Source organism: Sander vitreus, chromosome 14, assembly GCF_031162955.1.
Source record: "Sander vitreus isolate 19-12246 chromosome 14, sanVit1, whole genome shotgun sequence".
NCBI classification, from domain to species: domain Eukaryota; kingdom Metazoa; phylum Chordata; class Actinopteri; order Perciformes; family Percidae; genus Sander; species Sander vitreus.
Genome location: NC_135868.1, coordinates 9594812 through 9618098, shown reverse-complemented (window position 1 = coordinate 9618098; position 23287 = coordinate 9594812). Strand labels below are relative to the sequence as shown.

Below are 23287 nucleotides of genomic sequence, written 5' to 3'. Positions count from 1 at the left end.
CCCAAAATGAGCTTCATTCTATTGGAGTGTTGTCATTTGTGAAACAGAAAATGTATACTCTGAACATTCCCCCAGGTGCTCTCATTGTCATCTATAACATCTTTCCCAATTGACTGTCTATGGAGCAGTACACTTTATTTGATGGCATCACAAATTTGAGTTTGAGCACTCTATATTTTTTTATATTTGGGAGAGAGTTGTTCATGTTTACTAATATTTCTGGACTGTCTTAGACCATAGGAATAACTTGAAAATTGGACGAAGTTCCACTTTAAGAATAAACATCAGTTTCAAGTGTCATGTGAGAGGTAAAAGCAGTTGAAACGGTATTAAAGTGTAAGTTAATGACACAGTTGAATTATTAAAATTAGTCATTTCTTAATTATTCAGTTATTAGTTCATTAGTAGGTTTCCTCTTTTGGTCATTAATTAATGAATGGTTGGAAATATTTGAAATGCTGCATATCTCAATATGAGACATATACACAGAAATAACTGAGTACTGTACCATTAGTGGTTGTTTTGGTCCATTTTGTACTGGGTGTCCTTCTTGTTGGCTTTCAGATTTCAGAAGCCATTACCTACATAAATACAATTGTGACACACCCTGAGTTCAAACAGGCAGGGAACTGAATAGATGAAGTTTGAATGGATGAATGCAGGAATGGGAGGTATGAATGAAAAAAAGCCTGGGTAAACAATTGAAATAAATGAACAAAATGGTCCATTAAAGTGGAGGAAAAGACCCAAGTAGTCTACTGCTCCTCAGACATATACACAAAATGTCTTGATCAGTTCTGAGAGAAAACATCAGGGCTGATCAGTGCTGTATAAAAAGATAGAAAAAAAGAGCTGAACATCGATGTGACACCTTTGATTATTATTATTATTATTAATAAACATTTTTAAACCTGCAGAGCACATGAAATATGAGACCTGTGTAGTTAGTACAAAAAAACTGGTCTATGGCACGTTATTCTGCCTCTCAGTATTTAAGTGAGTGTGTGAGTAAGTATGTTCTTAGTCAGTGGATTTAGTGTTTTTTTAAACTGTGTATTTTTGTAACAGGATGTATTTACACATCCTGTTACAAAAATGTTATTCATGATTCTTTTGAAATCAATTAGTCAGCTTTGTTTTATTTTACAATGTTTATTTTGTATTCAATATTTCAAAACCACTCCCTCGTGCACATCCATCACATCCTTAGTATCAACATACAGCTGATATTTTCATTTTAACAAAAATACAATAAGAAACATAACACACACAACCCATTTCATTGCATTGCGCAATGTGATATACTGCATACACATGTGCAACATTTCCCACAAAACAAACATTGATACATGCAGTACTTACTTATTTAAAAAAATACCTTAAAAAAGCATTGCATAAGTTTCTTGCACACTATGCATTTGTTTGGCTTCAATTGCCCACCATCTGTATGAAGCACTGGTAGCCACATGAAAACAAATATATTAAAGCATCAACTACAGGTTCTTCTACAGTCAAAATAGAGATTCTAGTTTGAATACTCACATTTTTGACAAGTGATATAATCCGATAAAAGTCAAAGTCAACTGCATTCTCATTCTCCCAATGTTCATATTAGTTACAAGGATTTAGAGAGAATTTAAAAAAAATAAATGAGAAGAATTAAATATAGTGACAGAGGTTCCAAGCACTGCTGAGGAAAGCTTAACAGAAGAGAACATGAGAAATATGAGTTTTGTATAGCAGGTTAGAGCAGCTCTATCTCCCACTGTTGGCTTGGCCTCTCCACATCCTCCGGCATAATCACCACATGGTCCTTGTCGTAAGTTTTACCACCTGAGGAAAAGGCAAATAATCATGTTAACAAAAAGTTCAAGTTGTGGTGGAATGTTACTAAGCACATTTGCTCAAGTACTATTTGACAGTTATAGTTACTTTGCACTATCTGAGGAAATACATACATATATATCTATGTATCTATGTATGTATCTATCCATCCATCCATCCATCCATCAGCTTAATTGCCCTTATTTTGAAGAGGGAACTTAAATTACTCTTACAACTTCAATTTTAGCATATCCATATCTTATAAATGCTATACCGAATCATTTCTCATACCTTTGACATCCAGGACGCAGCCAGGGAAAGTAAGGCTGGTGATGAGGCCTCTCATCTGAGCTGTCCAGGTTTGTGTAGGCTGCCGGGTCTCCACCCACAAAACCACCTTGGCTGCCGGCTCTATGTTGCCCATCACCTGAAGGCTCATGGTCGGGGACAACTACAGCACACACACATACAGTACATGATTAGACCATGCTCACCATGCTCAGTGTTAACAAGGTAAGGTTTTGGTTTGCATGATGCAGTCAACTATTTTAACATTTCAATCATGCATTACCTTGCTTTTGATGAATCCATCCTGATAGAACCAGATGTCACTCATGGGCTCCGCTTCTGGTGTCACCACCACTCGTCCTGATTTCATCTCCTCCACGCCGTCCTGGACGGACAAGAAGTGACCCCTCTCTTTGTTCTTAATGCGCAAATAGCGGCGCTTCTGCAGAAGACAAAATATATTTATTATCATTAGAGAGTCACAGATCAGTGGAATTTGGGCTGTTCAAATCATAGTAGTTTAGGCTTATTTATTTGTTCTTTATCCAAAAGTAGGAAAAAATGATCTATAACTCTTGTTAATGTTAAAACCTAATATCAGTCTAAAGTGACAGGAAGAATGCACTCTTCAACTAACGCACTACACACTGCATTTCACATTGTGTCAGTAAATGCACGTTTTTAAATGTGTGCTTCATGACTTCATGACTTTATGACTGTTGTATAGATGATTTGTTAACAAACCTGTCTGACTGGGAACATTGAGCCAATAGTCTGTATTGAGCTAAACTTCGGCCAGTTGGTGATTTCAATTGGTTCCAGTAGGAATTGGCGTCCCCTGTAGTTGCTGTGTTCACATATCACCCAACTGCAAAGGAAGACAGACTAAATTAGACAATGTGGTGCCTAACTATAACATGGCAAAACACTAATTTTAGTTTTGTTTCATTTTCCACTGTAACAGCTGATTATCAATTATCTATCAACAATGTCCACTCCATGTGGTTTATTTTCACTAGCTTACACTGTCATAAAAAGATGAGATGCTGCCGCTCATAACAAAAACCAGAAAGCTAGTGTATGGTTAGCTCAGTGGGTAGAGCAGGCACACATATGTAGAGGTTTAATCCTCGACACAGAAGGTCCAGGGTTCGAATCCAATCTGTGACGGTTTTCCTGCATGTCCCCCCCCCCCCTCCCAGCTTTCCTATCTAATAAAGGCAGAAATGACCCCTAAAAAAAACCCAGAAAGCTACTTGATGACGTGTGTCAATACAAACACACAAACTGAACATGAGCAAACAGTCTCCCCAAACACATGCAGACGCAGCGAGACAAACACTAACCAGCCACGGTTGACTCTGACAGACAGAATGTGGTTGTTGAAGCCCTCTTCAACCATGCTGAAGATCTCTGTATCCATGGTGATCTCTCTGCCCTCCAGACACTCGAGGCCAAACAGAGAGATGGAAGGAACTGAGAATGTCTAGACGTGGGAGAGATGGAGGGTCAGAGCAAAACAGAAGAAAAGAATACAGAGCTTCTTTTTTTTTTATATGAACGCTTTCTCACCATTGGCACGATCTTGGCAGAACAGACGACGCAGTTAGGTGGACATCCCATGCTGGTTAAATTGGGATAGTCTCCTTCAGATAAGACATACAAGTTCCCAGAGTACTGTTCATTCTCGTAGAGCACCCAGCTGAAACACAAAAATTAATTAGAGAGATAATATATTAGCTTTGTAATTCTCCCCAATCTCATAACTACATTTACTACTGCACCATCATGCATATTTTGTTGTTCACCCTTGCATTAGCAGTCTTTCTTTACTTTCTTTTCACAGACTTTCCCCCCCTTGTTTCCTTTCTCCTTGAATCATTGTTAATGCTCTGGTACTGGCTCCTCACCTTCCCCCTGACACTCGACAGGACTTAGTCAGTAATTTTTCTGCCATGGCCTCCTGGTTGCAATCGAAGATGTTACACTCGCCCTGGAAGTCTGGCTCAGTGTACAGTATTAGCTGACAGGCAGAGACAGAGGGGGGGAAAAGGAAAGTGAGAGGTCAGATTAACACATTTCTAGCCTAAAGCTTTTTATTCTTCTAATTATTTTTGCCTTTTAAGCACTGAATACAAAAGTGCTTCTACTGCAATGTTGCTCTGCCCCTGTGAAGGAATTATTTGGTTACACTTTACTTGAAGGTATCTACATAAGAGTGACATGACACTGTCATGAACGGGTCATAAACATTATAAACAAGTCATAAACGTTTATGACATAACACTTCTTTTAGTAAGTAATTCGGTTTTTGTCATGACAAGTTATGGTTAGAGTTCATGTGTCATGACTGCATCATGACACTGTCATGTGTTCATGACAGTGTCATGTCACTCTTATGTAGATACCTTCAAGTAAAGTGTTACCAATTATTTATCTTATTTAGATACTGTAGGTCATAGCTGTCATAGGTCAGGTATTGGTGACTAGTCTTTTGATCCTCTGATAACTCAGTATTACTATTAGATATTTCATTTTCAACATTTAAATAAAAAAAGGATGAATATTGGAGTGTCTTTGGCTAAGGTAAATCTACCCCTGTGCTTTGAAGCGCATCAGTTTCATGGATGTTCTGGGCCAATATAATGGGTTTTTGCCTGCATGGAACAAAGTGCAGATGCAGCACATGAACCAGCTTGTGCCAAAAAAAAAGAAGCTTTGCACCATTGCGTGCTGTGACAGACACCAGGCTGAGCAAAGAAACGGACAACTGAAGGAAAGTGATTGCGGCTGTATGATCTGTTTTTAAATTAAAAAAAAAACTCCACCTGCAGCCCTGTGGACATAAGAGATGTGTGTGCATCTGTTTGAAAAAACCCTGCTTACTCTATTTTTCTCTCTAACTGGAAACTCCAAAAGTGTTAAACATCGATGTGTGAAATTTTCCATGAACTGAGTAGCAAAATATCCTGTCTAAGAGTGACATAAAACTGTAGATACAAATCAATATTAGCTACGAGACTGAAATGCATAAAAAAAAAAAAAAAAAAAACTGAGAAAGTCAAATACCTGATTCCTAGTCCTTGAGCTGTCACTTGGAGCCTAAAAGTCAACACAACAGAAATGTAAGCAACATCAGAGCACTGATCAAATCAATATTTTGAAGACTTCCCAGTGGTTCTCACCAGTAGGATGGGCTGCGCTGAGCAGATGCGAGTGTCCTGAGAACCCCAGTCAGCACAGTTATTATAGAAACCTTTCTCTAAGATGTACTGGTTACCAGAGAAGTCCACATGGGAGTAGACTATCCATCTGTAAGGAGGAGGAGGATCAATTAGCTAGTTATTGTAATACATTCCCACCTCACTGGGTTATGAAGTACAGTAAATATACGGTGTATATATATATATATATGTATCAACTTACGCCCCACTGACTACATGGATGGAACGTGTGGAGGTTTTGTACTCAAACAGCTCAACGTCAGGAATGGCCTCCGTCACCTCGAAGGTGTTCTCTGCCTCCACACCCTCCTGGTCTTCTTCTGGCTGTTCAAACATTACCATCAAGGGGTCTGCCAGGTCCTGCAGAAGAGCAAGAAACTTGGTTAACGCACCTAATTCACACTTGTGTGGATAAAAAGCAGTCTGGGCTGAAATAAGATTCTGTTTCAGGTAACTGTCATATTTTGACAATGACAATTATCTGAGAGAGAAGACAATATGTTTTGTTTAAATGGCAGAATGTAAGCATAGTGAAAACTAGCAAACAGTACTTGCCAATTTAAACTGTCCCTGTACAGTACAGTATTTTTAACATCATTGTATTATTACATACAGTACTGCATGAGCCAAAATCTATACATAAATCAGGTCAATCATCCATTTTAAAGAACGTTCAAGTAATTTATGTAGCAGGTCATTCCTGCTGGTTGCCTTAGTCTTTATTACTCTATTGTATATATTGTTTGTAAACCATACCATGTTAACATGGAACATGTGGCACTCCGTGTCAGGACTACAATGGCCATTTACCAGAGTGCAAAGTCACCTTTTAGATTAGAGACTTGAATGATGTATGAGATAAAATGAGGTCAATACAGCAACAAAAGTAAAATAACACATAAACACAGAAAAAGAACAAAAGATAGGCAAAACGTATACGGTTACTACAAAAATCTGGAAAATATGACAGATTGTTTCATCAACTGCAGGGCGTACTGAAATGTACTATTACCCTCCACCTGTTCATGAGCAAAAACCTTCCATTACAACAATAATGTCATTGTTGATTTAGTCAAGGTTGCACCGTTTCTAATTCAACCTTTACTAAAACAACCTGACCAGACTTTTAATGTTTAATCTGCAGTTTGCATCCAGTTAGGGCCACCCGTTACCTTTTTGTTTAGATTAAAACATTGAATTACTACTTATAATAAATAACTAACTGCTGTGAAATATTCCTTGCAACTTACTGCTCGTATCACCCGAACAGAGCGCAGCTCAGCATCACAGCCTCCCCACACCCTCCAGTCATGGTACTCTCCCTCCTCCAGCAGGTACTGGTGGCCTCGGAAGCCCTCCTTCTCGTAGCCCACCCAGCTGCAGCAACAGAGAGATTATTTGGAGCTATTTGATATTGGCTTTCAGGCCTTATGTATTACCCTTCACCTGAATTGTGCAGCAGTAGTACTTAATCATTAATGACCACCAAGATGTCTTTGCAAGCTTCAGTGAATACAAACATTGCAAAGCAGCACTCACATTCCTCCAAGCACTTTTAGGGAGCCAACTTTGTACATAAAGGCTGTCTGCTGCCGGTCTGTTCTGGTCATGAAGTCTCTCATGTTTGTGGTTATGGTCCTCGACTTCCCGGTAAAGTATGGCTTGTCGTAGATCACCATCTTGAGTCAAAGAGTGTCATTTACAATCAGGGCCCACTGATAACTTCTTCAGTGTCGGTAATCATACTGTAGGTGTCATTCATATCACTGCTGTCGAATAAGCAATTCCAAGAGTCTCAAGTATTACTTTGATTTAGCAGCAATTTATTAGCAGTACTTGTGCTTTCTTACCTGTGGTTCACTCATATTTTCCACTCTTGGTTCCCCCTATGATGAAAAAAATAAATGAACTTACTGTGAACAATCAGGGGATATACCTTTATACAGAAATATACAGAATCAGTAAAGAACAGAAATTGTAAATACTTAATAACAGTGCCACTTACTACTTTGAGTGGATGTAGTGATCCCACATAGGGCTGTTCCACTCCCCAGGCCGCAGGGTTGGAGTACCCCCCTACCTCCAGGACACGTGGTACACCCTGGAAGAAGGGATGCGCATACACGAGCCATCTGAGCAGGAGAAAAGATAAAAGAAACAATAAAAGCAACATTCGTTTGATTTTCAAATGAAATTAAGTGAAGCAGTAATGGCACATTGTTGAACCACATTATGTAATTTCAATACGATCACACATTTTCTGATAACTCATAATTCAGAACTCACAGCCCAGCATTAATGATGATAGAGTTAGCCCTGATGGGGAAGCCAAAAATCCTGGCATCCTCAGACGTATCTCTGAAGATGACCTTCTTCCCTTCAGCGTTCTCCTCTGGGAAAAGACTGATTTCTGGGACGCTGTAGTCCTGAAGCAGGACAGAGAGCATCCATTAATGTCACGCAACGCAGAAAATAACAGGTTGTAATGCTTAAGATAATATAAAATAAGATAAGATAAGATAGACTTTATTGATCCCACAATGGGGAAATTCAATGGTCACAGCAGCGAAATGCAACGCAACAAATAACAAAAATAATATATTATTATTATTATTATGCAGTGGTTGCCTCAGTGGGAACTATACTGATTACTAAATCATAATCCAAATGTGAAAAGGATTGTCTTACCAGCAAAACACAGCTCGACACAGATTAAACCCCATACTGATTGACAGGTTCTTTAATATGCAGAATCATATTCGACAACTAAGAAATTAAAGCACAACTAGAACCAGATTTTTGATACAGAATGAATGAAGATGACCACTCCTTAAAATAGTTGACACTTCATAAACTTTTAAAAGTTAGAGCAACAGGTGCTCGCTCCCATCTCTGACACTAGATGGTGCTCCTGAGTTAAAGAGCACATTACACAGTACAAAATATCGGTCTATTCAGCCTTTTTGCATCAGATAAAAATGTTAAAGCAATAATACTTACATGTACAAAAAAGGGATTTCTACTGTACTTTATCATAACTGATCATATCAGATTTGAATGGAGGGTGCGTGACAACAATTTTGGCAACAAGCAAAAACAACCCAGTGAACTTACCCTGACAGCTCTTCGAACAGACCCAATGATGAACCTCCTGGCTGGCTTGTTCTCTGTCTGCACATCACTTGTTTCTCCACTCTGTTCTCCGTTCTGCTCTTCACCATCTTTCTGTCCGTTCTGCAGCTGCTCCTCTGGAGGATTGAAGGGGTAGGTGAGCTCTATGTCTCCCTCATCTAGAGCGATCTTCTCCCCTTTAAAGTTAGGCTTCTCATACAGCACCCATCTAGGGGGAAAAAAGGGCACGAGGTTACAATCTCTAATGTAAGATCTGGGCTGCAGTTCTGCTTGGCATGTGTCTGTATAAAATTAGGGATGCCATTGTTTGATGTGTTTTTTCACACAGTTGCTGCTGTGCTACTAGATCAAGGCTTTCAGTGGAGGTGAGTAGATGATTATAATGAATTAGTTAAAGATGCAGTAGGTTATAAAACTAACTTTCTGTCATATTTGCTGAAACTGACCCTATGTTCCAGTAGAACTAAATGAAGCAGGTAATTTAAAAAGAAAATCTGACTCCTCTGGCACCACCTACAGCCTGTAGTGCGAATTTGCAAAAACCTACCGCTCCCTGTTCAGATGCACCAATCAGGGCCAGGTGGGGGGGGTGTCTAACTGCGTGTCAATCACTGCTCATGCACACGCATTCATTCTCCCTTGTGGGGGGAGGGGTTTAGGAGACCATTTTGGGCTTTAGCGGAAAGGGGGGAGGGACTGAGAAGTTGTTGATGTTCAAATTTTTTGGCTAAGTCCTTGATCTTCGCAATCCTACCTACGGCACCTTTAAAAGGAGACTATGTGAGAAGAAACACATTCTCCTTTGTAAGGTTAAAACTCTTTAATTACAGCATTAGCTGTGGTTTGGGCAGTGGTGCAGTGTGCGATGCATGAGATGACAGTATAATTATTTCTTTGAAAGAAGCCAAGATAGAAGAAGTGTTCACCTGCTGGCAGTAGTACAAGTCAGAGCAGTACTGTCAGTGTTACTGCAGGTTCAAAATGTTGGCTGTGTTTGATAAAACATTCCACATCTGAGGCAAGCGTGTGTTTAAGCTTGTGTGTGGGTGTGTTAACCATTGAAGGCATTTGCATTTCCACAGAACATCAATAGCTGTTTGCTTTGACGCCACATCAGTGCCTCCGGAGAGAAGGGTTTATTTTGTTACACCCCTTACATTTAAAAAAAAAAACAAGGTGTCATCATATTTACATTTGCAAATTTTAGGTTTCTCAGGAAGTCTCAGGTTTAATTGAGTGCTAAGAATGTGGTAGTGGAATGAGGAAAGCGCACATTTACTCATGTTTGTTTACTGCTATAATTCGCAAAAGTTATACTAGGCAAAACAATCTGCTGAAAGTGACAAACAGGAAAACATTCTTAAAATTGAGCCTGGTTGCATGAGTTGGTGCATGGTGATTGCTAATGGTAATGTAGCTAGTGGTATTTGTTTTTGGCCTAGGTTTTGGTTGTAGGGCATATCTGTACCAATTCCATGATACATACTAATTCTAAGCAGCTGGCAAAGTGACGAAATAAAGTATACTCAAAACAGTCGGCGTACTATACTGTACTACAAAATGTATGTTTGAGTGTGCTGTTGATGTACACAAAACCACTAGCTAGCGCTGTACTGGTCTGCCTGCTGAACACCATAGAGGAGATGGAGTAGAGGAGGATGTTAGCCAAGCTGGCGTCAATCATTGGCAACACCTCTCCACCCTGCATGAGATGGTGGGTTAGCTGAGCAGTAACATAATGTAGCACTGCTAGCTGTTCTGCAAAACAGACCAACACTTTCAAAATATTGCAATAAGTATAGTTATTTATGTATTACTCTGTGTCACCTCCTACTGTGACCTGTGCAATATGACATGTTTTAGTCATCTGTATATCTATATATATTCTTACTCATCTGTACATAAAAGAGGTGTTTATAGTGTTCATATTACTATTTTTTTTTCTTATTTTTCTATTCCTATTATATATATATATATATATATATTTTTTTTTTTTTTTTTAGGTATTTTGCTATTCTATTTCTATTGTATGTGTTAAGGGACAATTTGGGGTAGCCACTCACCCTCCTCTGATGACCCTGATGGAGATGGTCTCCTGAAGCTCCCAGGGCGTGGCATCGATGACATCACTGCGCACCTCGATCCTCTGGCCACACATCCCTGGCTGGTCAAAGATATACATCTAGAGAAAACGTAGACAGATGTAAGAATAGATCATAATGGGGATTCACTATTGTACGTTGCTCATTTCAGCAGCGCAGACTTTTGGCAACACAGGTGTGAATGACTTTTACATTTTCATTTACTCGGGACGGTGAAAATCATACAATGGCAGACCAGACATAATACAGTAATGACAAAGAATTACTGCAGGTAAGAGATCAACCTGTGCTGTGAAATTTTGCACAAATAATAAAATATGAAAAGAAATGTATCTTCCTTTAGGAATTTGATGACAGTAACTTCTTACATAACCTATTCTCTGCAGTACTGACGTGTTTCGTTTATTCAGGTCTATGGCCCTGGAGCATGGAAGAGTACCAGTGTACCCTGATCCTAAATGTCAGCTCCTCCTTTACCATTCAGGATTGTTAATGGACAATCTGCAGCTGCATGCATAAGCAGGCCTGACATTTAAAAGTTAATAACGTTGTGTCCTGGAATAGGTGTGTAGTTTAATGGCAACAATCAGAGTCTAAAATACCAAAGATGTTTTTGGTTATCTGTTGAAGAACAAAGAGTTTTACCACCCACCAGTCTGCTAATTCCATTGAAAAAAGGTTATGAAATAAGTTATGGGAAGACACGTGTTAACCGAAATTCTGTGAATGAATGTGTAACAGCATAATGCCACACCACATGGACGCCCTCACACTGAGATTTACATACAGTAAAAGCTTTTGCAACAAAGAGCTGTTTTTGCAGTTCGCCTATATTAAGCTACTCTACAAATACATTTGTTATATGCAGACACAGTATAAACAGTAGTGGCTAGAAACCGCCTTTAATAATCTAGCCGCTAGAATATTCTTTTTCTGCAAAACAATATACGCTAGCGTATGCGTATATTGTTTTACAGAAGAATAATATTATATCATACCTTTTTTGTAATTTTTTAGAAATCAAGAACATCTGTCTTCATGTTCTCTTGCTGCAAATACATTGTATGTAATTATTTCCTAAAAATAAATCTGTAATAAGAGATTTGATTAATAAGCATTTTTGTTTAATTATATTGACACAAACCTGATTCCATGGCCTTGTACTGTACCAGTGTAGCTAAGCTAAACAGATCTCTATCTATCTCTATCTGTTAACCTATGTTTGAGTATTTTAGTCATTTTAAGTCATAAACCATAGTATTGGGGATCATGGTTATCTGTACCAAATTGATGATAATGGCAATCTTTGTATTTAGACACTTTATTCTCTATTGTCTCCTTTCTATTCTTCAGATGCCCACATGAATGTGGTCTTTATATGCCATTTTTCAGCACGAGAAAAAGAAGTGATTGTTCAACTAGCCAGTGTTAAAGCAAACCGAGAGAAACACAGTCTTCACAGTGATGACATTAATTCCTGGTCCCAGGTTAATCAGTGACAGCTGTCAGCTTTGAAGGCGAACTTGCACATGTATCTCAGCGGCACATGTTTGAAGTGTATTTAAGAGTGTATGTGGTGTGGAGACTCACCTTTCCAGGACGAGGATTGAGCTTCCCATGCTCCTTCTCTTTAGTGAGCTATGGACAAATAAAACATATTTTTTAGAAAGCTTTCTAATAGTATTTAATGCATTTTCTTTGGTTTATGTTTTTTTTCATTAATGTGTACTTGCACAAATTGATCACCATTACCAATTTTAAAGTTAGACGCCACCTATTACATTTATTTTAGCTGACTTCAGTTCACTGACTTTAGCAATCATTTAGATTACAACCTGTGTCAACCTTGTACAACATTAACACATTCCAGACAAACACTGTTTATTTTACCCTGTTCAAAAGGTTGTGGGGGCGTCAGGGAGGTGAAGTGAGGAGAGAGGACATCCTCCATGACAGAACAAGCATCTCTTTAAAAGATCGGCATACTAAACATTCCTCCCCTGTACCTGTTTAACCTGATGTTTTCTAGTACTACACCCACTGATAACAACAGTATGAGCTCACTTGCTTGGAAATTCCACTGGAATTAACCTACTTTTCCACCTGTGTGTTCATGTATGGTGTGTACTTCCCTACCTTTCGAATTTCAGCTGCTATGTTGCTGGAAATTTAGGATGTTTGCTTGTGCAACTTGGAATGTGCATATAGATTGACCAGATTGATTGTGTGTTTGGTCCCAGGTAACACTTGGCCTCTACTCTCCCAAAGCTCTGTAGGAAACAGGCTATCATCTGCATCGTGTTACCAAGCAAAGAGGGCCTCCCACAGAAGCTCTTATTTCACCTGTCCTCATTTGTGTCAGACCTTGACCTAATTTACCATCTCAACCAATTAACCATCTCAACCAAATTTATCTAATCGTATAGGACACAATAGCATTTGGACTTTTCTAAAGTGCAACAGAACACCTTTTACATTTTCAGTGAAAGCAAGCTGAGGGGGTGAATGGTGCCTTTTCAGCACTGACCTCGTAAATAAAAGAGTAGACTCATTATTGTTCACAGACATACCATACAACAACAAGTGTCCCACCATAGAGCCAAATAAAAAAAAAAGCTTTGTCAATTACCTGCAATTGTTCTGCATTTTGAGTCAAGAAGCTTTAGCATTTAATAGTTTACATCTCTTTTTTCACAGAAAAATATATTGGCTCCACTTGATGCATGTCATGACAAGAGAAATACGTGTTTCACCAAAGCAAAGAGTAAAATGGCCATATTGGCCAAAAAAGTGCATTTGTATGTTTGTACTTGGAGTATTCATACTGTCAAGTGTTGTTGTTATGTTGTTATAAGACATGCTGCTATTGCATAATCAACCAAGACTCAAAGTCAACATTTCCATTTGTCTGGTCTTTCATAGTAACATGTGACTGTATGTTGATGCTTTTGGGCAGAAAAACATGATCTAAACATGTGAGTGACAAAAGCTGAGACAACTGAGGAGTAATGATATATCGTAACTGGTCCGACTGAGACACTTGAGTCTCACAGGATTCCCTTACCGGTAATTTACAGGACAGTGCAGGCATAAAACATTAGGACTGTATTTCTCATTTCACCTGAGCACCATTGCAAGAGGCCAATACGGCTGGGTACTGAATTCAATACATATTAGGCACCGACCGAATTGCCTCTAAAGTATTGAGGATTCGAAAAATGCCTTGTCATTCAATACACAATTTCAATACCTAAGGAGTAAATCTCATCATCGTCAGTGAGCCAATAAACATGCAGCATCCATGATCTAATAATGCTGGTGATTGGCTATCTAACGTTACACTTTGTAGAGACACACAGGGACAACTCTACGTTACACACAGAGACAGGGCTTACGTAGAAGGAGCTAAAAATAAAAGACTTGTGCTGTAATGTGTAATGTTTTAATTTCTTTTTGTTTTATAAAATTGGTATTGAAAAAAGAATTGTTTCACCGGTATCAAAGTCATGGCATTTGTATCGGTACTGGTATCAAATATTTTTGAACGATACCCAGCCCTAGAGGCCAACCTGACTGAACCCCTAATAAGATCGGACTGAATGACTCGAGGAAAACATCGCAATATTTCTGACCAATATAGCGATTGCAATTTAAATTGTGATCTATAAATTAACATCCAGGCCTGTATTGTTTGTCTTTAAAACATGTTTCATACAAAACATACTGTAAACACGAATACTGTGTCTCTCTACATGAATATAATCAGATAAAATAATGCTTCTGTGCTTTGCATTTTGCATTTATTAAAATAATAATATTCAAATGTAATCATGACATTCAAACGTGTCATTACATTTAACTTAATTAAATGTTCACTTGCTACAGCTTGTTAAGGCAATAGCAGCGATTTTGATATAAAAAAACAATAAATCATTCAGCCCCAGTGTTGTCAATGCTTTACATTGCTGCAGGTATAAGTCTGTGTATGTTTTCTGTATATACTTCCCTTCTTGACTTCACTCCTTGCCTTCCCTATACAGCTCAAAACAAGGTCAAACAACTGCATCACTCATGGGGAGTGAAGTGTTTACTGCTGCCTTGATGCCCAATTGAAACAAACTCCAACAGACACTTTTCCCCTTCCACTCCCTTCCCTCCCAGCATCCTGGGAACACGATCTACTCTCCCATAAAATTGGTTACAACAGATGGAATGTGCAGTTTCAGCAAATCACATACAGTACCAGTCAAACGTTTGGTCACGCTTACCCATTCAAGTGAATGAGAAAGCGTGCCCAGTCACTATTGACTGGTACTATATATATATATATATATATATATATATATATATATATATATATATGATATTTATTAATAATTGAATTACAAAATGTTATGACAATAGATGACTATTGACATACTAATAACAGTGTCTATCAATTATGTAACATAAGAGGAATAAATGAGGCCCATTTTTGAACATGCCTTTGTGACTTAAGCAATTTTAAACCTTCAACTCTATCAACAATAAAGCATTTACTAACAAACTAACTTGACATAATGCTGAGGAGGCATGTGTCATATTATAAAAAAAGCATGAACATGTGCTACGTATAACTGATTAACAAAGCAAACAAAAACTCATAGAAGGGAACAGACCTGTCATCGTCTCTCACTCTACAACCTTCAAATCTCTCGCTGTCAATTCCACTTCATCAAATGTCAAGAAAACAAGCAGAGAAATAAGAGGATGACTACAAAAGGCAAGGTGTGGCAGTGTCTCTGCAGGAACAGACAGGTAGCTAGAATGGGTGGGGAGCGCAGTAGAGACAGAGAGAAGCAAAAACTCTTCTGCAAGGACATAATGAACCAGCTGAGAAAGTGTCTCAGATGGTTTAAATGCACGGAGGAGCTTACAGCATGTATTCCTATTAAAGCTTTGACAAAAAGAGATATGTACATCAGTCCTGCAGTGTGTTTAAAATTCCTTTGAAGTCATGAATATGTGTTCCAAATTCTCTCTCTCCCTGATGTAGTTGACAGGAGCAAAGGAGGATGAAGCTGTAAAATACATCCCTGTTCCAACCAACCACCCCACACACACACACACACACACACACACACACACACACACACACACACACACACACACACACACACACACCTTCTGTAGTAGTAATCATGGACAGGAATGCAACTTTCTGTGTTTGTAAAACAAGTGTGACGTTGAGGACAGTGACAACTCCCCCTGTCTGAAAAAGTGTGACCGAATGGCTCAGTCAGTAATATGAGATGCCAGGCTGCATGCTTTGGCCTGGAAAAAGAGCTGCTGGAGCCATTCTACTGAATTATTGTTTGAACATGAACAAACATCCTGTGCAAACATGTGTACTAAAACTATACAGGACAGTTATAGAATAATAAGTAGTTACACCTCTAGAATCTAGCTGACACTCCTTTGCATGCAAATAACACCACTAACATGTGTTATGCATGGAGGCGAAAACAATCAACAAATGATATATTGCAGAGAACCGCATCATTAAAAAAGTACAATCTAAGGCTGGTATTACTGCTCGTCATCGCAATCTTCCCTCAGGGGTCAGTTCTGTGGTGTCTGTGTTTCCTAACTGCCTGCACTCAGAATATATAATGGTTAAGTGACATTTTGTGGTTTCTTTGCTGAGGTGTGAAATGGGAAGAACAACTTAAAGTGGCATTGTGATGCACATTTAATTTGAAAAAAAAAGCTGTTTGTAAAGGAGAGGGTGTGTGCGCACCACCATAAGTGCATGTGTGAGAAGATGTTCTCTCATGCCAATAGAAATCATTTTAAGACCTCATTTATCATTTATGTCCTAATCAGTTAAGCCCTTGATATGAATGTGTGCATGTGATAACAAGTGCAACACTGGATACACACCCTTTTTCTGTGTTTTTGAGATGCTCAGAATGGAGAGCCTGTACCTGAATGGTGGGTTTGGATCCCACAGACTTCATAAAGAAGAGCTTTCTTGTATGCACAACAAACCACATATGAAGTCTTCTCTCTTACTTATTGTAACCTGACCTGTTATTTGTCTTTTTTTACAACAGTGAGGAGAATAGATCTGACAGTGAGGCTGCTAACAGAATAAGTAAACATGGATATTACACAAAGGCAGAAATATGTGTAGAGGATCTTCTGTTTCTTATGTTGTTACCATAGACGTAGCTGCCATTTCAAGCCTCACAAAACTTTAAACTGACGTGCAAATGTTGGACTTCTCTTTTGTTAAACAAAGTGTGAAATAACAAGAAAACTGCCTCTTTTTTTCCTGCATTCTTCCAATTACCTTTGCCTTGGAGTGCAGAAATAATGCATTATTTATACACTGTGTGCACATCTCTTCCCTGAACTGAGGCCTGCTCTTATAGATATTATATAAGTTCAAAAATTCCCATTTTCCTTGGCAACATCATACTTGTGCAATTCATGTAACTTTATCTGATTGAGACATTTCTCGCCTGATGTGTTATATATTTAAACGTCATTCAAGCAACAATAATAATACTTAGACTACATAAACAATATTAGTAATACTTACATAAGCATCAGGAAAGGCCCTGTATTTCGATATTAAATTCCTCTCAGACTCAAGTTCTTGACTCTGGAACTGGGACCCTCCATTAATACTGTTGAACAATGAAGTCTGCTGGATCCCCACGGTGCCCTCTCCACTGAAGCTCCTCTGCAGGATGGGAGTGCCTAGTGCCCCAGTACCTACACCTGTCCCCATTCCAATCCCCTGTGTCTGGCCAAACATTGATAAGGGTGAGTCTGTGGTGGTGAACGGCCACTGGAGGTCAGTTGAGCCGGTGGGACTGAGAAGGCGTGCAGGACTGTTGCTGGAGAGCGGCGAGCCAATGCCCGGCAGTGGAGGCCGACTCATACGAGTGTTGGGGTCTTCAGCACCGGTCAAGGAGCCCGATGAGGTGGATGAGGAGTTCAAAAGGAAGGAGATGCGCTCAAAGCGGGACCCTGCTGGTTCTGTTCCAGTGCCCTGTTCACCAACCTCCTTCAGTCCCAGACTCATGCGATCACTTGAAGGCCCTGATTCAGGTAGCGAGCTGGTGTGGAAGAGTGGGCGATGGGCCTTTCCATTTTCCAAAGTCTGATCTATGGATGCTGACCTGTGGCTTCCAAAGATGTAACTGTTGTCCAGGCGAGAAGTAATAAGTCTGTTTCCATTCATCACTGGGGATTTTAATTCCTCAGGAGAAGAGTCAGATGACTTTGTCATTACTAAACTGTTGGTAGCAGATGCTCTCAGGGGCAAGTTCAGACCTCTTGTTCCAGGCTGCTCCTGGTCCTGCAGGTGAGTAAAGCAATAAGTTAAAGGATTCACCCAAGTTACAATAACAAACACATACACAGATTTTTGTCTCTGAGATTTCTTCCTTCACAACAATACAATGGAGGTGAATGGAATTCTGTTTGTGGGGCTGACAGATTTAAAATAAAAAAATAAAAAACTGGATTAAAAAGTGTTATCATTAACATCTCTATTCACAATCATTAGCCAAGTTTCCATCCCGTACGTCACGATTAATTTGCTAAGTCTGTTTCCATTGCCACTTGTCGAATTCTCTTTGTATCGATACACCAAATTTTCCACCTCAGCCAAGCATAAAATTTGTTTCCAACATTTCAACTTTTTTTTTTTTTTAATATATCCGGCATTTGAACCTATTTTTTTTAATGCGCAACTTAAACATGCACATTAAAAACGCATTCTTTCCCGTTACTTAGCTAATAAACCAAGTTTGGCTGAATATTTAAAAGAGCTATCAAAACTTAAACCAGAAAATCTTACTTCATAGAATAATAATAATATAAAATAATATATTCATGGCCTGAGCCTACATACAGATTTTCCTACTCCATGCAATAAAGGTGAAAATAACACCTTTTGGTTGTTTTGTGAAAATAATGTAATCCTAATTTGTAATGCATTTTGGAGATACTATGAAGGTTTTCACTAAGCAAAGACAGTTTACTGAACTTGTATCTGAATGTACTCTACCTGTTGGCTAAGCTTCATCATTTCCAGCGGTGAACGAGTGTCTCTTTGGGAATTTCTCTTCAGTCCCAGGTCAGCAGGCAGAGAGTACAGTCCTGTGAGGGACTCGGGAGGGTTGCCTGTTGCTTGCATCTTTTTTGTGGTACTGGTGAGGGAGGCAGGGATGTCAGGGGTGACAGTGATGGGAGCATCCTCGACAATAGATGGCAGGGAGGAAACAAGGACCGGAGGAGGCCCACGTAGGCCCATGTTCCTTGGCCTCAGGGAAGGTCCCATGCTCTTCAGGGTATCCACCAGTTTATCCATGTCGAACTGGTTGGAGGAGTCTTCGTCGGGGGAGGCAGGGGGACTGCAGGAGGGAGCTGCTGGTTCGGAGACCAGCTCCACCAGTGTGGCCTTGAACACTCCAGTAAAACTATCTGAGTCGCTGTCGTCTCCTTCTTTGACACTGTCGATGACGTCGTGACTGGTTTGTTGAGCCGAAGAGAAGCTGGACACAGGGAGCTGTGTGTCCCAGCACGACTTTATCCTCTCTGACTCTCCCTCTCCCTCTCTCTGCCCCTGTCTTTCACCTGCAGGTGCAGTTGGCTCCTCCTGCTCCACCAAACTCCTCCTCCACTCATCTCTTGGTGCTCCCGCTGGCTCACTCTCATAGCTCAGGTAACATTTGGTCCTGTCACTCAGCCTGTTGCCAAGGATAATGTGTTCCTCTGAAAAGGGGGAGGAGGAGGACGCATTGCTGAGGTGTTTGTATGCTGATGCCCCAGGTAGAGCAGAGGAGGAGGAGAAGGAGGAGGAGGAGGAGGAGGAGCCCTCCGTTTTGTATGGTTTATAATGAGAAACACCCTCAAATCTATTCCTCCATTTGTAATCTGAGCCGATATCTGATCCATTTGATTCAGTGACAGCTGTGCTTGTTTCGCTGTAGTCCACTGTATCCTGGCTGTCCTCAGTTGTTTTGGCCTCAGTGATCAGAGATAATTTATGGAAACGATTTTTGGATTCATCGTCCTTAGGGGGAGACAAGTTCTTTATGGACAGTTTGGTGCTCAGGCTGCTGTAGCCTGAATTCATTTTGTCAACCGATTCTTTGTCGGCTTTAGGCGGCTGGTTTTCTAAAGCAAAGACTTCTGAAGCTGATGTGGGCGTCCTTAACTCTGTCAGGGACCTGGATAAATACAACAAAACAGGCAAAGATGACAAAAACTGAATAAACAAAGCGAGAGTCTTAAGTACTGCAGTGCTTTCAGGGTGTGGTAGTCATGTCACATCAAATACAGTTTGAACAGGCCTCATAATTGCAACAGCTGATTGACTCATTTGTTATCTGAGTTTTTGACATATAATGGTTGAAATAATTTGAGTTTGAAACAACAAAGTGAAAAACTTAAATGAAGCAAAAGTTGCATCTGGATTCACTCTACCCTGCACAAACACAGTCATAAAACCTACAAATAGTTTGTGCTGGGAGGACTGTGTGCACATAAACAAAACACTGTCAGCTCACAATTCAGGGTTACATAGTCACACTACATTTACATATAATAACTGTGCTAAGCAAATTCTTTAGCAATGCACTCTGTGTTTTCTTCTCCTGTGCAAGTCTCACACACACTTGCCGAGCAAGTTTTTTTGTTATTTTAAAGGCCCTTCTAGGGAAGGGCATTGAAAAATAGGCCATAATTGAATGCTGTAATACATCACATTGGTTAATTGTTGTGCAATTCTCAATGCATACTGTACTTGTCCCTATTAAATAAACATTAAATGAAATGAAAGCTAGTCACACTTCAAAATGGAAGCCCTAACTAGCAAAGTTACATCAGATAAGAGCATCCAGAAACCGAGCTGCAACATAGCTGTGTGTGGTGTGTGTGTGTGCGTGTGAGAGAGAGATAGTGGCTTAATTATAAAACATATATAAACACCATGATAATCATGTTAAAACCCGTGAAAACAGTCGCATTATGGCTTCTGTGGTTCTGGAGGAAGCTTTGCAAACTGAAAAAAAAAAACCTGATGATGAGAGTTGAATTTTGGGCATTGTAGTAGGTAGTGTTTTTGAAATATTCAGTTGTATGGATAATCAAAACTTGTTCCTGTATGTTTTTACATCCGCAAACCTTTTCTTGAAAGCCTGGACCAAAGCCAAGCAGGAATCTATTCATTTTATTGTAGACATTAAAGCCTTAAAATCTGAGTGTGTACATTATGACAATTGTTCTGCTTATGAGAAGTGTTCTCTATTCTTGAAATCAGGATCTGGTTTCTCCTAATTTGTGGACTCTTGAAAAGCCATCTACGCTGGGCATATTTGCATGAACAAATAAATCATAAAAATGTAATCATCACCATCAGCATTGTTTACCGAACCAAAAAATGCATTAAATTGAATGTCAAGAAGCTGTCATATGCCAAGCAGCAATCCTGAGTTGATCCTCCATCAGTGAATCATTTGGCCTTTAACACATCATTGGAACTCTGCCCTCTGCATCGCAGGAAAGTTTCAGGGAGCGGTACGATTATAAACTCGGTGCACGTAAATGGCAAAAGGTTTTGTGTTGTTCTCACAGACTGCGTGGGAGACTAACAGTAAAAGGTGAAAAGTAATGCAAATACTGTAATGCACATCCTGACTCACTGTCATCAAACAGGTGGCACACATGGATGTGATGCCCTATGTGGATTATTCATAAGGTCATGAGAATATAATTGCCTCAGTGAGTTACTTAACAGCATCAGCTGCTACTTTACAATAAGAAAAAAGAAAACTTTTAAAAGGTCACAACTAGACAGGTATGTCTTTATTCTCTTGCCACATATTTATTTTAACACTGTAAAAAACAAGAGGACAACATCTAATCATAATGCTTTTTGAGGTAAAGTATATAATACAAATAAATAAAAAAAATCGGTTGTTTTACATGAAAAATGTCGAGGTTTTTTTCAAGAGATTGTGCATTGAAAAAATGCGAGTATCAGTGGCCCTGAAAAGACTCATCTTCACACACTGACTCACCCTCTGTATCTGTGTTGGTTCTGCAGATCCAGGCTAAAGGTCATAGAGATCATTCAGCGTCGATAGAGACGGTGTGATAAAATTAACACAGTGGTTAATTTTCCCTGGTATCATAAAAGACAACACTGGATCTACCTAACAAATGAGCATTAAACCACAAACTGGAGTGAAGTTACCTATAAGGTTAATTAGATATGTTTCACCAGAAGGCAGCTACTCTTGATTGCTGATCTCTCATCTAAAATAAAAATCTAGAAATTACACTAGCAGATATTATTTATTCTTGTAAACCACTTTATTCACAATTTTTTCGATCACCCACAAAGGTTTGGTTGTCAGAAGAGCGGGGGACACAATGAAGTAAATATATGCAATTTCGCAGCCTATAGCAGTTAGATCACAGTATATGCTCTTTAATCCCTGCATTTATCCTCTAACAATATCTAATTATAAATATGTCATACTTTATGATACACTATAAAGGCAACTTTGCTTTACTAACAGAATTTTTTTGTGTGTTAATATACAAGTTGTAAACCTGAACTATTAAAAGTAAGCGGGACAAGAAAAACAGGACTTTCATCACGCCCCTTGATCACACCCTTTTAGTACACGATTTATTATCTTAACAATAAATAATTCAGTAAATGTATATTATGTATGTATTTATTTGTTACATTTAGTTTTACAAAGTCAGGAAAGCAATGTTTATTGCTTTTATGTCACATAAAAGAATGATCCCAGTCACTTCCACAGAGTGAGGCATACAGCTTATTTATTAAACACTGGTATTGGATCGGTATTAAAAATTGGCCAATACTTAAAGCCCAGGTATCGGTATCAGGATGGAAAAAGTCGGATTGGTTCATCCCTACACGAACCTATACAGACACACCTACGAGGACCTACGAGTCCTTATGTACTAGTACACGGAGCGACACTTGGGAAATGTGAGCGTTGCACATGAAAGGAAAACGTCTTATGCTGTTATTTATGAACATGGTATAATTTCAGCTCTCTGCCTCACCCGGTTATGCAGCTCTGAGAATATGATAACAACATCTGCATCTCCATGTAATTTCTTAGTAAATGTCCTAAAAATACTCTGTTTATTTCCCCCATAGGTGAAAGAATATGTTGGAACGTAGTCACCATCCACACTGTACACCAAGCATAACATGCAAAACAATAGTTTTTTGTTTTAAATATCCCCTGTCAAGCCATCTTAGTCAGAGAATGACAAACATGTGCATACCAAAAAGGTCCAGCTGGATGCTTAGGATATTTTACTCCAAATCTTTCGTTTGGATTTCTACCATGGGTCTGGCTGTCAAACCTTCTCCTTGAGCTTTATTGAGCTCAAGGAGAAGGGTTCAAGTGTAGTTTACACAATCAATAATCACTGTGTTAAAGGTAACTGCAACCATGATTAATCCACTGCCCTGTGTTTAATCTATTTAGCGTGACTCCTTGTTAAACATTCTCTTTACACCTTGAAGCATTAGCAATGAACGCCCTGTCCAGACATATAGGTTTAACATTAAAGGGGAACTCCACTGTTTTCACACATCAAAGTCTGTGTACAGGTCCTGGGGAAGCACTATTACACAGGTGAAAAAAAGTTGTATAAAACCTT

The 23287-nt window shown here is 39.2% G+C and overlaps 1 protein-coding gene across 1 annotated transcript in view; it reads right to left on the bottom strand.

The window, feature by feature from the left end:
• Positions 1-1132: 1132 nt before the first annotated feature.
• crybg2 (crystallin beta-gamma domain containing 2) overlaps positions 1133-23287 on the bottom strand; it is a 45701-nt gene continuing 23546 nt past the window's right edge. Inside the window, exons 5-24 of the mRNA XM_078268466.1 lie at positions 18636-19800; positions 17157-17921; positions 12161-12208; positions 10532-10650; positions 8451-8676; positions 7623-7762; positions 7342-7468; positions 7187-7222; positions 6876-7015; positions 6587-6713; positions 5539-5696; positions 5298-5424; positions 5182-5214; positions 4023-4135; positions 3685-3814; positions 3459-3598; positions 2857-2980; positions 2396-2554; positions 2116-2275; positions 1133-1833 (exon numbers count right to left, since the gene is read on the bottom strand). Of these exons, the coding sequence (XP_078124592.1) occupies positions 1745-1833; positions 2116-2275; positions 2396-2554; positions 2857-2980; positions 3459-3598; positions 3685-3814; positions 4023-4135; positions 5182-5214; positions 5298-5424; positions 5539-5696; positions 6587-6713; positions 6876-7015; positions 7187-7222; positions 7342-7468; positions 7623-7762; positions 8451-8676; positions 10532-10650; positions 12161-12208; positions 17157-17921; positions 18636-19800 (4126 nt within the window). The 3' untranslated portion in view covers positions 1133-1744. The remainder of the gene's footprint in view (positions 1834-2115; positions 2276-2395; positions 2555-2856; positions 2981-3458; positions 3599-3684; positions 3815-4022; positions 4136-5181; positions 5215-5297; positions 5425-5538; positions 5697-6586; positions 6714-6875; positions 7016-7186; positions 7223-7341; positions 7469-7622; positions 7763-8450; positions 8677-10531; positions 10651-12160; positions 12209-17156; positions 17922-18635; positions 19801-23287) is intronic.